The 15,909-nt window shown below is 40.1% G+C and overlaps 1 protein-coding gene across 12 annotated transcripts in view; it reads right to left on the reverse strand.

The window, feature by feature from the left end:
- The window catches only part of mast4 (microtubule associated serine/threonine kinase family member 4), a 435,748-nt gene that overhangs the window by 175,326 nt on the left and 244,513 nt on the right, over nt 1-15,909 (reverse strand). For 5 of the 12 annotated variants that reach the window (XM_063049349.1, XM_063049347.1, XM_063049348.1 and 2 more), the window contains exon 5: nt 6,757-6,837. The exons of 6 other annotated variants lie outside the window; for them this stretch is intronic. In XM_063049349.1, coding sequence (XP_062905419.1) covers nt 6,757-6,837 — 81 coding nt within the window. Of the gene's footprint in view, nt 1-6,756; nt 6,838-12,015; nt 12,216-15,909 lie in introns of those variants that run through there. One more of the 12 variants, XM_063049355.1, reaches the window with a different exon arrangement.

Here is a 15,909-nt window from a genome sequence, read left to right on the forward strand (position 1 = left end):
TTCAGAACCATGGGGTGTAGTCTCATCTGGTCCAGGTGATTTATCTACATTTGATTTTTCAGATTTCCCAAGTAATAGCCCAGTAATCCCCCCTAGTAATAGCAACTGCACTCGCTAAGCACCTTGACACTCTAGAACTTCCAGCATACTGCTAGTGTTTTCCAGTGAATACTGACGCAAAATATAAATTTCATACGTCACTTCTTTGTCCCCCATTACTACCTTTACAGCATCATTTTCAGTGATCTGATATCCACTCTCATCTCTATCTTACTCTTTATACATCTGAAAAACATTTTGTATCCTCTTTTATATTATCGGCTAGCTTACCTTCATATTTCATCCTTTCTCTCTTTACGGCATTTTTAGTTGCCTTCTGATGGTTTTTAAAAGCTTTCCAATCCTCTATCTTCCCACTAATTTTTGCTATATTCCCTGAGTGGGCTCAGCCACAAGCTACTCTAAAAAATCATCTCATAGGCATTCTACAAATTCCCTCTCTTGGGATCCAGCACTATCCTGATTTTCCCAATCTACCTACATATTGAAATCCTCCACAACTATCGCAACATTGCCCTATTTACAGAACTTTTTTTAAATGTCCAGTTGTAACTTGTAGCCTACATTCTGGCTGCTGTTCAAAAACCCTTGCAGGTACCTTTTTACCCTTGCAGTTTCTTAACTCCAACCATCTTCTGATCCTGTATCACCTCTTCCTAAGGATTTGATTTCATCTTTTTTAAACCACCCCCTCTGCCTACCTGCCTGTCCTACTGATACAGTGCGTACTCTTTGATGTTAAAGCTCCTAACTACGATCTTGTTTCAGCCCTGACTCAGTGATGCTCACACCACCATACCTGCCAATCTCTAACTGCACTAAAAGATCATCTAACTTATTCTGTATACTGCATGCATTTAAATAAAACAGCAGTCAGCCACAAACATCACTTCAATCTGAAGAACAGCTCTAGACTGCATTATATCCACCCTTCCCCCTCACTGCAAAATTCCCCTCTCAGCAACCATAGCAACTGATCGGCAACCTATCAACAGCAACGCAAGAACACAGTAGGAGTATGAAACAGCACAAAATCACCATTAGTAATTAAATTCAGAAGATGAATCCTGTATGCAGCAATTCCAAACTTCACAGCTGGAAGAAATATTGCTTAACCTTTGGAAGTACCAAAACAGAGAAAATCTCAGGTACTCTAACCTGCTCGAAAAGGGGATGCAAAGTGGCATTCTGGGCAAAATTAGGGGGAAGACAGCAATACAAAAGAAGATTCCCTCTCCCCTAACGTCCAAGGTTTCATAGAAACCTTCTTGCACATTCAGTGCAAGACTGGAATATGAACGATTATGTGCTCCGGTTAGGCCCAACCTCACTAAATGAATTGGACACAAGAGCGAAGACAACTGCCTCAATCGGTCCTTTGATCGAAGACAAATCTGAGCAAACTGTCGCTCAGTCATTTAGTCCAGCTCAGCTCTTCGTGACCCCATGGACCATAGGGTCCATAGGGTTTTCACGGCAAGATAAGGAAGTAGATTGCCAGGCCTTTCTTCTGCGCAGATACTGCTGCTGCCCAGTATGGGACCCGGCTGGGTTTGAACTCAGGACCCTCTGCCTTGAAGTCCAGTGCTGATGCCACTACACCACCAGCTGGCCCAAACTAGAATGTGAAAATGGTGTATGCCCATAGGAGTGGTGAAAAAGATGCTATCAGCAGTGCAGAAATACAAGTCAGGATGCTTATTGATTATGGCTCAGCATTATCCTCTCACTACTCATTAACAAGTTTTAAAATCTGAGCCTTTGTACCTCCGTCTGCAACTGGATCCTTGACATCCTCATTGGGAGACCACAATCAGTGCGGTTGGCAACGACGTCTCCTCCTCGCTGACTATCAACACAGGTGTACGTTGTGGATCCGTGCATAGTCCACTGCTCTATTCTCTCCACGCTCATAACTGTGCTGCTAGGCACAGCTCAAATGCCATCTACAATGGCATCACCTTTGCTGGCAGAATCTCAGGTGACGACAAGGCAGTTCTCAGGACTGAGAAGGATGAGTTGGTTGAGTGGTGTCACATCAACAACCTCACACTCAAAGTTAGCAAAACCAAGTAATTGAATGCAGATTTTAGGAAAGGGAAGCCAGGAGAACACACACCAGTTCTTATTGAGTGATCAGTGGTGGAAAGGATCATTCCTGGGTGTCATCATCTCAGGGGCCCAACATACTGATGCATTCATGAAGGCATGCTACTTCAGTTAGAAGCTTGGGTAGATAGGTCTGTCACCAAAATTTCTGCAGAGGTACGCAGCAGAGCATTCTGACTCATTGCATCACAACCTTGTATAAAATCTCTATGGCACAAGATTGCAAGAGGCTTCAGAGGGTTGTAGATTCAGCCAGGTCATCCCTCCCCACCATCTTCAACAGCCAGTACCTCAAGAAGGCAACATCTATCTTTAAAGACCCCTACCCAAAGATGTTAATACCATTGGGAAGGAGTTACAGGAATCAAAAGCCCTACAATCAACATTTGAACAGCTTCCTCCTCTCCTCAATCAAATTTCCGAGCGGTCTAAGAACCCACGGGGACTACTTCATTATTTGTCTTTTGCTCCATTTTGTAACATATCATAAATGTTATCTCTTGCACTGTACTATTTCCACAAAGCAACAATTTTGATGACATATGTCATTGATAGTAAACATGATTCTGAATCTAAAATGAGAAAAATCAAATCAAGCCAAAATTGTGAAGGATGAAGTCTTGTATTGGGATCACACACTTTCAAAGCAGGCTTCATGAAGACACATCAATGATAAAGACAACATGACAAAGGGTTCAAGTTAGACAACTGCACACAGAAATACATTAATGTTACCAAACTGAAACTTGCCACGCTGGTTCGTGTTGCTGTTTACCCTTCAGTTAAGTCAATAACTCCAATCTGATAAAAGGTCAGGCAGAGACACAATATTTAAAGGAGTTCTGGCATTCACCGCATTATACTATAAAACAAGATTGCTTTTAGTTCCCTAAATCTCAAGCAAATTTTAGTTCCATCTTTCCTACAATTTGGCACTAGCTCAGGCAATCATACAGAATATCAATACAGGGGTATGGATGGTGAGGGTGTGAAGGGGAGGGGTGATAAGTGCACAAGAAAGTGGGGTGGTGAGAGCACATGGGAGTGGTGGTGGTAGAGAGATACAGAATGGGGAACCCAGGACAAATATTGGGTTGTATCTGAGCTTAACCACAGCACTTACTACGTATATACACTGAACAAAGTAACTGGAACATTGCTACTTCCTACTTCTGAATAGAGACGTCAAGCCAGACAGACTCGGAACTGGTTGTGACCTTCCCATCTATACTATCAGTTTTTAAGCTGTCAGTCAGTTAGTTTTGCAAAACCTGTCACTATGTCAACAATACCAAGTTTATGCACAAGATTACAATACGACAATGTGAACCTACTCTGATGCTGGAGGGCAGGTCTGAAGGCTTTCAGAGATGTCACTATATCTATTAACTTGTAATAATTTGAGGCAGATCCAGTAGATGGTATCTAAAAGCTGCAGTTGTGTGTAAAGAAAACGAAATCTGCTAAATGCACCTCCTCCATCCCCCCAACCGCTAACAATCCAGGTGATGCCAGACTGTGATTATGTGTGAAGGTTATACTTTTCTTAAGGTTATTGTAAGAAATTTTTACTTCAGCTGAGGAAATATTCAAACATTTGTCACTATTTTTCTTAAATTGCTCACCAGATTGATTCCTGGTATGGCCATCTGCCTCATGAGAGATTAAACAGATTGAGGCAGACAGAGCTGACACAGGGGTCATGTTTCTAGTCGCTGGGGCATCTAAAGGCTGGGTGGGGGGGGAGGAGAAACAATTATAATACAAAGATCAACCACACAAGGACAGAGAGAAGCAGAGCTTTCTTCAACTAGAGATCAGCAAGTCTCAAATTCTTTACTTGAGAGGTGCGGAGGGTCAGTTGTTGAGTATATTCGAGAGAGTAGATTAAGGGGTATCAGGTTAGTACAAGACAAAGCCGCTGATGCAAGGACGTTAACTTTGAAATACGTGGAGAAAAAAAATGAGGACAAAGAAAGAGTCCTTCTGCTTTGCTTTGTTACTGACATTCCTCTCAATCACTCCAATCCAAGATATACTTCTGTGGTGAGAACCAGCAGCTGAACTACAGGTCTCAGAACACAGAACCAGTTTTACCTTTCACCTTTCAAAGGGGTACGGAAAGCCTGCATCTGTGCGGATATGGTGCATTTACTTTCACAGAATAAACAGGAGATAGGGCACAACATTCAGGTCAGCGTATAGGGATAAATACAAAGACAATTCTTAACAATCAATAAGCATACAAGGCAACCCAACCCCCACTCTCACGTCACAGATGCACAGGTAATGAAAATTCACCCTAGTGAATTCACAGATCACTAGAGAACAATCTGAAATACGGAACAAAATTTACTCTTACAGAATTTATGTCACGATGAATAAATAAACACAATACACAAGAAAGCAGCAAACTTTGTCAGTTTTTACTTATAGTCACTCGATGCTGTGGGGTACAAGATCTACATATATCCTCACTACATTGATTGGGTTGGTGGTCAGAGCTGAGCCTTTCTGTTGTCACTGACTCCCCAGTCCAAGGGCATGTGAACAGACGTCTCAGAGTGTGCTGCTGCAAAGCTTTTCATCTGTCAAGTATTTTCTCTAATATGCTGCATTGTGGGGAATCACAATAGTCATGGCAGGCTTGTTAAAGTATTCGCTTGTCTTTTATTCCACTTCGTCAAGGCGCTTTAATCCAATACTTCCCTAAAAGCCTCCCATGAAGCCTGACGTTCAAATCCCATCTCTTACCCACACTTTGTAAATCCACGAGTCTGGCACATCTGAGGGAGTGCCTCGCAATTGAAGAGTGCAACAGTGCGCTGCACTCCGAAACATCTGCTTACATGTCCTTGAAACTGGGAATGGAGTGACAAAGGAAAGATTCAGCTGTGACTGCCAAACCAATGGACCCAGTGATGTTGCATCCAGGTCTTCTGCTTCAAAGTTTTGAGTTAAAGGTAAAAATTGTCAAAATCCTTTGCTTCTATCCTATGTGACTTATTCATTACCCCATCCCCCAGTTTTAAATTGACCTCAGCTAACTATGAAAATTGATAAAAATCCTCTGGTTCTTTCCCTTGAACCTTGTTCATTTCCCCCATCCCCCCAGTGTAATATTGACCTCAGCTAAAGGTAAAAATTGATAAACTCTTTGCTTCTTTCCCATGAGCCTTGTTCACCTCCTCCAGCCCCCAGTGTAATGCTGACCTCAGCTATTAAGGAACAAACGTGGGTCACTTTGTCATCACAGATAAATGATCTCATATGTGAGAAACATCCTAGACGTACGCAAGTCTTCTTATTACACAGAAGTCAAATCACAGAAAATGTTGATCTGCGTGATCTTCTCGGAATGCAGCTCCTGTACACGTTTGCAGCCAGGGATGGGTCAGCTCTGACAGTCACATCTCTGTGTCAAGTGCAATGAATAACGTTGATATGAATGTCATCTTCCATTTAATGATTTTAGTGCGGAACTAATTTCACCATCAGCAGGTGAAAATAAGCAACTCTGACCAACTCAAAAGGACAACGGTAGAACTGAGAGCTTAACGCAAAAGCTGTACAGTTCAGCAGAAGATTACATGTGCTTGGCTTTACTTGTGCATCACCAAAATATTCTGTTGCAGCTGCATGGGTGTTCCTATCTCTCAATTACCTACTTGTATTTAACCACTGAACAACTCTGGAATAAAAGAAAGTTAGAATCATTATTTGTGGCTACCAGAATGTCATAAAAGTCACACATGATTCATTAGTGTCTTTCAGACAAGGAAGTCTGCCATCTTAACTTGCTCTAGCATTTCTGCAACTCCAGGTCAACACCGATGAAGTTGACTTCTTGACCCTTTAAGATGACCCAATAAACTAGTTTGTATTAGTAATAAAAGTAAAACCATGAAAAAAAAATCAACTTTACAGGCAACACCCACAAACAATAGACGGATACTTTAAAAAAAACAAAGGAAATAATAGTAGGTACAGTATACCAAATGCATTGAGTATTTAACGTAGTTGTGTGTATAGTACCAGGTTGGTATAATAGAGAATAATTTTAATAAAACTAACCAATCAGATTAGTCATTCATTTAACACAGTGCCCAATTACTTCCCCTTTTCCTTTAGACTTTAAATGAAAGCCTGGCAAGATATAAAACAGGCAGACAATTTGATTCAGTCAGCTTCCTACTGGGGGGATTAGCTGACTCTTTCGCCCAGTAGTCATAAGACATTATCTCCAACAAAAACAGTTTTGATGTTTAGTCAGAACATTAGACAGTACAGAAGGAGGAAAAAGACAAGACACCAGAGGTGCAGAAGCAATTTTATACAGAACAAGTTGCAGAAGTGGAGAGGCAATTTTATACAGAACAAGTCACAAGTAGAAACAAGACTTATGGAAACTGTCCCGCTATAACAAAAAGAACAATAGTGAGGAATGCATTTTTGGACTTCATGAAACAATGGAGAAAAAGGACCATTTGACATTAGTAAAAACTGCACGCCTTTGCTCAGTGCACATACAAATATCATCTTCAATCGAGATTTCCTTGGCAGGTCAAAACAGTATCATCCCCTTACCTCCAAAAGTGAAAAGCATGTAGTGGACTACATGGACTGCATGGACTTGTGGGTGTTGGGCTCAAGCTTCTTGGTGTCAGGCTGAAAGTTAAAACGTCACATCTAATCAGAAAACTGGCTGCTCTTTATATCATGCCACGGCGATAGATGGAGAACACAAAAAGTTGCAGTATTTCACATTGTTAAAAATGTATTACACCAGCTGGGAAATGCATTGTAAAGCACAGCAGATGGACTAAGCTTAGAATGATGACCACCTCAGCACTTCCTGCAGTGAAATCTTAACAGTTATGCACATGTGAGTCTTCTAAAGCGTCAGGCTGACTATGTCTATATCCAGTATGCTATTTTCCCCAAACTGTTGCTAAAGGGTATCTGTGTAAACAGCAGCAAACCTCCAGATATGGACTGCTCCATATCAAGATTTAAAATCGAAATTCTACCAAGTCAGGCTGTATAGATCTCTTAGAAAACTCCTTATTACCAATCAAGCCAAAAACACTTGTAAATTCATGGGATGCTATATCCTGGAAGAATTTGGCATGCTCATTTTCATCCTTCTAAGTGAACTCACTCACTAAAATGTGGTAATCAGAGATATAGCAGATAAAATGAATAAAAATAGAAACTGGCCATGGTTAAGGTGAATGGCAGGATACACTTGAAGGGATTAATGTCTTACCCCATACCTACAGACAGTCACCTCTCTAGCCATGTCACATCTGGGCATCCACCATAGGGGAGACCCTGACCAATGATATGACCATCTCAGACCATTTCTTCACCTCAACTATTACTATACCAAACCTCTCACTTCTACCAGCTCTGCTAAAGTAAATAAATCTCCCTCAGATCTTTTACTAACACACTTTACACCAACAAGATGTCTTAGTTATAGTTAATCTTACTAATTATGAATTTGTCTGTTTAAAAGTACCCTTTCTAGATTGTTCCTCGATAAAGGTTCCACACCTTAGGCCTGTTAGGTCCCTAGGGCTTCAGACCTGGTGGAAACAGGCTGGAGGCTAGTCAGGTGATTCACTGTTAGCGCCATCACCATTTCCTCCTCAGTTAAACCCTCCTATCATTCCAGGACGAGGGAGGCAAGAACACCCAAACCTCAAGCATACACTCTGCAATATTAATCATTGCTATTGCCCGTTCTAATATCCATCCCTTTTCCATTTTCACTTTTCCCTATCTGCCAAGACTCCAAAATCTCTTTCCTCTCAGGGTGGGGAATATGACATGATATCCCCATCACCTTAGCCTAACTCTTTGCCAGCAACCTCTGCTTGTTATCTACATTTCCTCCAGCTCCCTTCCCCAATTTGAAACTTCTCTCAACTTCCAACATGCCCATTCCACAGAAGTGCACTATTCAACTCCATTCCACTTATGATCTTTAAAGGCATTCTTAAACTGGCACATTTTCAACAAAACTTTCAGTACCCTCTCCTAACACAGCATTGATTCTGACCATTTAGTTATGTCATTGTCTTCTTCTCCACCCCCTTCCACTCCCCAATTCTCAGCAATTTAAGGAAAAAGTTATACACAGTTGATCTCAACATGAGCATAAATAAACATTGTCGTTTAGTTACCCTGTCATCAACCTCAATTGTGGAAGGTTGTGGAAGGTTGCAAAATGTAGACAAAATGGTGGGGAAACTCAGAATATCAGTAAGAAGGGAATTAACTTCAGGTAAATCAGATGATGTATCAATCCCATTCACTAGCACTATGAAAATCAGTACTAAATAGTCATCTTCCTAGGGGCTTAAAACCATCACTAAAATGCATTAAGTACAATTAATACACACCAAATCAGAGAAAGAAAAAAATACGTAGAGCAATTAGTAGCACATTAAAAAGTTAATCATTTTCACATCAGAAAAATTAATCATTGTGAATCACAACCCATGAAAATTTATTCCGAATGTTATTTATCACAACACAAACAAGAAAACGTTCTCAGAGAAAGTTAGTGGCTGCTGCAACTGGTGTATACAGTACTCAGAATTCTAATTTTAATCAGGAGCATATGATAACAGGTTACTGTTTCAGATGGAAACATTTTTCATTCAGTAGATGCTAAGAGGCTTAACCCTTTTTTAAAAAAATTCTCATGTCTTGTCTATTTTTCCAGCTACAATTTAATTGGCAGATTGAATCCCATGGTAAAAGGATTGTCCTATGCAGGAATGAGTGGCACAGAATAATAATCCTCAAAATGAAGTAAGTTCTTCAAGGACTTGGTGGTATCGATCTTGGATCGGCAATTTTTCCTGCTTCCCTCAAACCAGGGAACACGTGTCAGAATTAGGGTTCGGAGATTCAGAGTAGTAAATGTTTTAACTTTTGGCACCTTCTCCCTCGAGGCCCATACCTATGCAGTTAAGAGACTGTTCAAAACTGAGAAACAGAACTTTGGCTGGTAATGGCATCCTCCGTTTCTCAGAAGGCATATTTGAAGTAAAAAGCTCAATCATGCACCCAAAGACCTACTCAAGCTCGTAATTCTCACAAAACTAAGATACATTTATTTCAACTTTTAGGATATGCTTAAGCCATTTAAACAGTGCAAAACATGCAAAGGAGACATAATGGGACACAGCAATATGATGCTGTGGTGTTAGTTCATTTGCATAATTTCACACTGGTTTTGTGTTTTAACTTGTACTGGCATGGGCAAGGGCTCAGGTGAAGGTGGGACACTCCTTGAAAGAAGAAGTCACTTTGAATAAGACCATGCCTTTTTAATTCAAACTATCAGTAGTGAATAGAATTTATTACAACACCCTAAAACATCAATGGGTATTAACAACCAAAAATGACAAATTTTTGATGTTTTTTTTTAATATATGCACTTTTTCCAGATTTCCTGATACATTTCCCTAGTTAATCAGAATTGTGCATTCTAGATAACAGAAGTTTGTGTTTTAACTGTGTATCATCCAATTCACTTCTGGATTACAATAACTAAAGAATAAACTAGCTGTTTTAAAACTTAATAACAACATCTGTAATATTGTATCTCAAGGAAATTTTCGGACACAAACAAAAAATTATTCCCAGTCATCTGGGGCTCTTGTACTCATTAAAAGTTATACTTAGCATTTTCTTTCTTCTTTGCTAATGCAATGGTGGAATGACAGAGTGGACACAATGGGCTGCATGGCCCAATTCTACACTTATGTCTTAGATTATGAGAACACTCAGTCCTCTTTTATTGTCATTTAGAAATGCATACATGCATTAAGAAGTGATACAATGATACAATGTCTTACAGCCTTCTTATTAGCTAAAGGTTAAGGAAGTATTGAACCCACTATTTACTTTAGATTGGCCAGAAGGATGCTGCTAATTGGAAGAGCACAGCAAAATTATTATGGGTTAATCCAACAATATTCCAGACATAGGGATTGTAAGTCTACTGATTAAGATTAAATTAAACATAATGAATTGTAAATGTCTGTGTTCCTTATTTAAGAAAGTTTCAGTTCAAACTAAAGTGAAGCAGGTGTTCTCTATTGCTTTGAATACTGAAAAATGGAAGTGATCAGAACTAACTCAACGTTATTTTTCTTTTCATGAATCACAATTGGACACTTGCAGCATCAGCAGAAGATAAATGGTGGTGGGTCTGGGAAAAGTGTCCAGTGGCCAGAAAAATCGACACAAAGCAGAATGGACCAACTAATTCAAAATCTGGAAATCTTAGTTAACTAACCTGCAGCATGGGCAGATAGGCAACATGCTGATATGCAGGAAATTAGTTTCATATATAGTCATTTAATGTAATCTAAACATATGCACTGTATCAGATGAAATTTCATATGTTATGGATTGCCTTCGTACCGTGTGCTGCAAATGAACTGGTTAAGTGTTGGAGGGGGGGATGGATACATTAACTTATCCTGAGCAAGATACTGAAAGCATTAAAATAAGAACTTAATCAGTGAGTAAGGGTGCTAATAAATTGGACAGTTTGGCACTTAAAAATACTTGAATTATGTACTTTAATTTAATAATGCTATTCTTTTATCAGATCCTGATGAGATAGGTTTCCCAGTCATGGGAAATGGGGTCACCCAACCCACCTTGACCCATTTTCCATCTTAAAGAAGGTAGGCCACATTCCTACCAGCTCAATCTCCAGGTGTCTCTTTTCTCCCCGACTGGAAAATTCATTAAACTTGAGAATTAAATCTGGGTTCCACTAGAAACATCTAACTTTTTGTAAATTGAAAGGAATATCGTCTGCTTTTAAAATACCAGAAGTGGAAAATGAGCCAGGATGCTAATCAGACAGTTCTGTTGACACTGTGCTTTGGTGGACTGGTATGCTGCATCATCAGAGAGTTACAGGATGCTTCTCCCCCACGTGGCGAGTTCCCATTTTAACCAGGCTAACTAGGGCAACTCTTCCCCCAGGGGACAGAAAGAAAATCAGTCCAAGAGTACATCAACCCACAGTCACCTTCGAGACTTTGTGGCTCATGCTTTCACAGTTAACCTGGCACTAATCTGGAATAAAGTTGTCTTCCCCAACTCCCCAAACCCCCCCCCACCCTCCTTACAAATTTTGGTTGTAGAGTACTGTGGGAGGAATAAAACAGGGCTGAAGATCTTAAATAATTTTGAAAGCAAAATATTTTTTTTTAAATGCAAATTGTGCACAATTCCTCCTTGGTTTTTCAACTTGCAGTGATCTGCATTATGAAGATTAGGCACTTAATTATGCATATATTTGTGGCAATGACAATTGCTGTCATATTTTAACATTTAGCCTTAAATGAGTAAAGTACAGATATTTTAATGTTACTCTGTGCCAGATTCTCCTGTCTCTTAATTTCTCAATCTGCTTTTCATCAGCAATACTCAGTTGCTTGTCATAGTCCGAGGGACTGGGAGTGATTTGAGTGACATTGCATTCTGAATTAGCAAATAGCTGCAGGGTCTATTTGATCATGGAATGAAGATACGCTAATTTACCATGTGCCAGCAAGATTTATTTTGCACCCCCAACAAGGTTTCTTTCCCTTTTAACACTGAAGTGCTGATAATGCGACTGCCTGTCATACAAGTCTGCAGAGCAGTGGCGTAAAGCAGATACAGTAATTATTCATAGCTACAGTGTCTATAAACCAGGTCTTCTTCATCCTCAAGAGTAAAATAAAGCAACTGCTAGCACACGGCCACAGAAATATCAAACCCAGAATCATTCCAAATCATTTATTAAACAGAAATACTTACTCCAAGGTCAGCCCTGGAATTCGGAGTCTTTCCCGTTGGGCTTTCATGGCTGCTGTTTGTTACCACACTGTATTGTAACCATTACAAAATCACTGCCAGCATCCTGGTGCTGACAGGGAGCCAAAATGAACCTCTCTAAAAGGAACAGACTAAATCCCTCTTGGGGAGGGGGGACTAGTTTTGGGTTCTTCCACCATCAGGAGTCACGACAGAGAGAGAAAAAAAAAATCAGCTGACCACATCACACCAAATACAAATCATTAGGACTGAAAATGATTCAGCCAAAGAAAATTAAATTAGAAGATCCACTATTGTGTTACACAGTGACATCATTTGCTTCATCTTCTGTGTATTAATAATAGACGTGTCACAAATACCAGTCCTTCCATACACAAACACCATGCACTTCAACCAACCACATTAAAAATCCACTCCATTTCAACACAGTTTCAAAATATACCAAGGTGAACACTTGTTACGCGCTTCTAGAATACCTTCTTTTACGTGGCAAACTATTCAATATACAGGATTAAGCACATACGTTGTCTAAGTAAAACAAGCTTTGTGATCTTACAGGCTTTTCCAAACTAAATTTAACTGACTGCCCGGAGCAAGGAACAGGCTCACAGGCTGATGCGGCAATTACATAGCACAAATGGATGAAGTATTATTTATCAAACAGATTCTTAATGTCAGCCGAGTTTTTGATATTCTTAGATTAACAAGTTAATCATCCAACACACTATCAATCACCAATCGACTTTATTTGACATATATACTTATATTTATTAGGAATTTGCTGTGGTGCATTGGCACGACATGGAACAAAAATACTATGTTCAACAATTATAAAGAATAAAGAATTGTTTTAAATAAGTTAGAGGTTTAAGTACAGATATGGAATAAAATATGTACAAATACATAAATACCAGCATGTATTTACAATACAAACAGTATTATAAAATAATGATTTAAAGTGCAGGGCTGTAACTGAGGTAGCAGATAAAGGGTGAGGGGCAGTGGTAGGGAAAGGGTGTGGTTTAACCAGAATGATTGATCAGATTAACATACGGGGGAAGAAACTTATAAGATTGTATGAAGTTTTTGTTACTCAATAACAGCTACTCAGATCATTTTTGATTATTCAAATAATCTTAGGGGTTCACTGCTCTGTGCATAAGCTTTTAAAAATAAGGAAACTGGGATATAACCAATTCTATCCCGCATTGGTACAGCTCTGAAATCTCTGAATTTTAAAATACTGAAAATTGCTTAGTTGTGCTGCCAAAATACCCAGAATATATCTAAGCCAAGCCAAGATCTAAATTTTTCACACACAACAGTCTCCGGAGTATCGAAGTTCAAAGTACATTTATTATCAAAGTACGTATACATCATACAACCTTGAGATCCGTCTCTTAATAGGCAGCCACGAAACAAAGAAGCCCAAAAGAATCCTTTTAAAAAAAAGACCAAACACCCACTGTGCAAAGAAAAATAATAATGCAAACAATAAACCCAAGCAAATAGTGTTCTGAACTGAAGTTCACAAACATTCTGCCCACAGACCCTTAGTTCAGCACAGAATGAAGCAGCGAGCTGACCAGCCTGTCCCTCTGCTTGGGCATCGATGACCTGAGCTTCTAAATCTGGCCCGGCGCCCAAATAGTGCCATCCAAACATCGGGTTCAATCACTTTGATGTGCTCTGGGGCCTGGATCCCACTGCCTTGATTCGGCCTGTAGCTGACCTTTCCGGTACGGCCTGGCACTGAAATCGTGTCCAAACTGGGGTTCAGTCGCATCAATACATTCTGAGGCTTGGACCCCGCCATCTTAATTTGGCCCAGTGCTTAAATCGTCAAAACACTGGGTTTCGTCGCTTCGGTACACTCTGAGGACTGGATCCTATCACCTCAATTCGACCTTTCCAATTCAGCCCGGCGCTTAAATCGATCTAATCTCAGGTCTTCCTTGCTCTCAGTTATGGGCGCACACCCTCATCCCTGTTCTGCCACATTGAATTGCCTCCAAGTCCAAAGGGAAGTTACAGGCTATTGTTTGCGATGGTCATTTACCAGAAAAAGAGTGATGAACGAAGTATTTAGTTATTTTCCTTGCTTCATTGCCAGTAGTCACTGAGACATCAGAGGCATCTTAAACTGGATATTGCGGAGTTTGCAAAGAATGGTCTTTAAAACAAAAAAAAAGACATCCATTGAGTAGTAGTTCTGTGGACAGAAATACCTGGTGAATGAGAGAGGTCAGAGGAGAGTGGCCAGACTGGTTCAAGCTGGCAAGAAAGAGACAGCAACTCAAATAACCATGAAATACAAAAGTGGTGTGCAGAAGAGCATTTCAGAGTGCACGCGTCAAACCTTGGAGTGGACGGGCTACAGTAGCAGAAGACCACGAACATAGTGGTCTCTTTATTAGGTACAGGAGGTATCTAATCAAGTGGTCTCTGAGAGGTACTCTATGTGCCTCATTATCAAGGCATTTATTTAAGATTGGCACCAATTTGCCTTCGTAAAACATGAAGTCAGTGGGGAAACAATGTTGTCTGCTACGTTAGTACACTAAAAACTGGTGGCATTGTAGGCTAATCAAAACCAGATCAGTAATCCACAGCAAACAAAAGAAAATCTGCAGATGCTGGAAATCCAAGCAACACACTCAAAATGCTGAAGGAAATCAGCAGGCCAGGCAGCACCTATGGAAAAAGAGTAAATAGTCGACGTTGAAGGACTGCTGAAGGGTCTCGGCCTGAAACGTCGACTGTACTCTTTTCCGCAGATGCTGCCTGACCTGCTGAGTTCCTCCAGCATTTTGAGTGGGTTGGTTGGTAGTAATTCACAGGTCTGGTGTAACAAAGTTCAAATCCCATTGCAACATTTTTTTAATCATGTAAGTAACTTGAAAATGTTTTCTTAAAAACCTCAATCGTATGTTCAGGAAGCAAAACTGAGATAAGTCTCTAATGACCTTCAGAAAAGAGATTTTGCTGTCCTCAACTGCGTGGGTTCATCTGTAACTCTGAAGCCACCGGCTTAATTGACTCTTAACTGCCCTCTGACATGGTCTAGTGAGTGCCAGGGATGGCCAGCATAGCTTCGAGTTACTGTCAAACAACATTCAAATGGACCAATCCACAAATGCTGTGCGTCCTGAAATGAAACCACAGGAATGCGCCATTTCAGCCGAAGCTACGATTAATGTTGTTTTCATGGTGGGCAGCAATGGATAGAAAATACAGATTGCACTGCTGAGAAGGACACAAAGAAGTTGCTGTAGTCAAAATAGTACTCAAGGGATGGAGGAACTGGTTGGAGAGGCCTGAAGGGGTATAATTGCAGAGGCCTAGTCAATCATCCCAACATCCTCAGCCTAATGAGAATTGTTTTAAAGAAAACAAATCTACCTTAGATATTATTACAAGTTGCCTCATAAATTTAGCTAACTTGTGTATACAAGAACATGTCAAAGTGTCTCTGGAGTCTTAATGTCTACATTTACTAGAAGAAATGCACCAATCTCAAAACCTGAAGCTTTAAAATGGGCAACACTATTTTAGCTGCTAGTCTATTCTTATATTGGCAAAGTCAAAATTCAATTTCAAATTTCTTTCTTTCATTTAAGTTACCTCATCTTCTATGTCCCATAATTAAGCACACTTGCAAAGAGCATTGTCACACGAAAGTAGCATCCATCATCAAGGATGACTCTACTGCACAGAGTCTTGTCATCTTCAGAAGTTTTCGGATGACTCTGCCATAGTTGGATGCATCAGCAAGGGAGATGAGGCTGAGTACAGGGCTACGGTAGGAAACTGTGTCACATGGTGTGAACAGAATTATCTGCAGCTTAATGTGAAAAAGACTAAGGAGCTGGCGGT

Source organism: Mobula hypostoma, chromosome 5 (genome assembly GCF_963921235.1).
Source record: "Mobula hypostoma chromosome 5, sMobHyp1.1, whole genome shotgun sequence".
Classification (NCBI taxonomy): Eukaryota; Metazoa; Chordata; class Chondrichthyes; order Myliobatiformes; family Myliobatidae; genus Mobula; species Mobula hypostoma.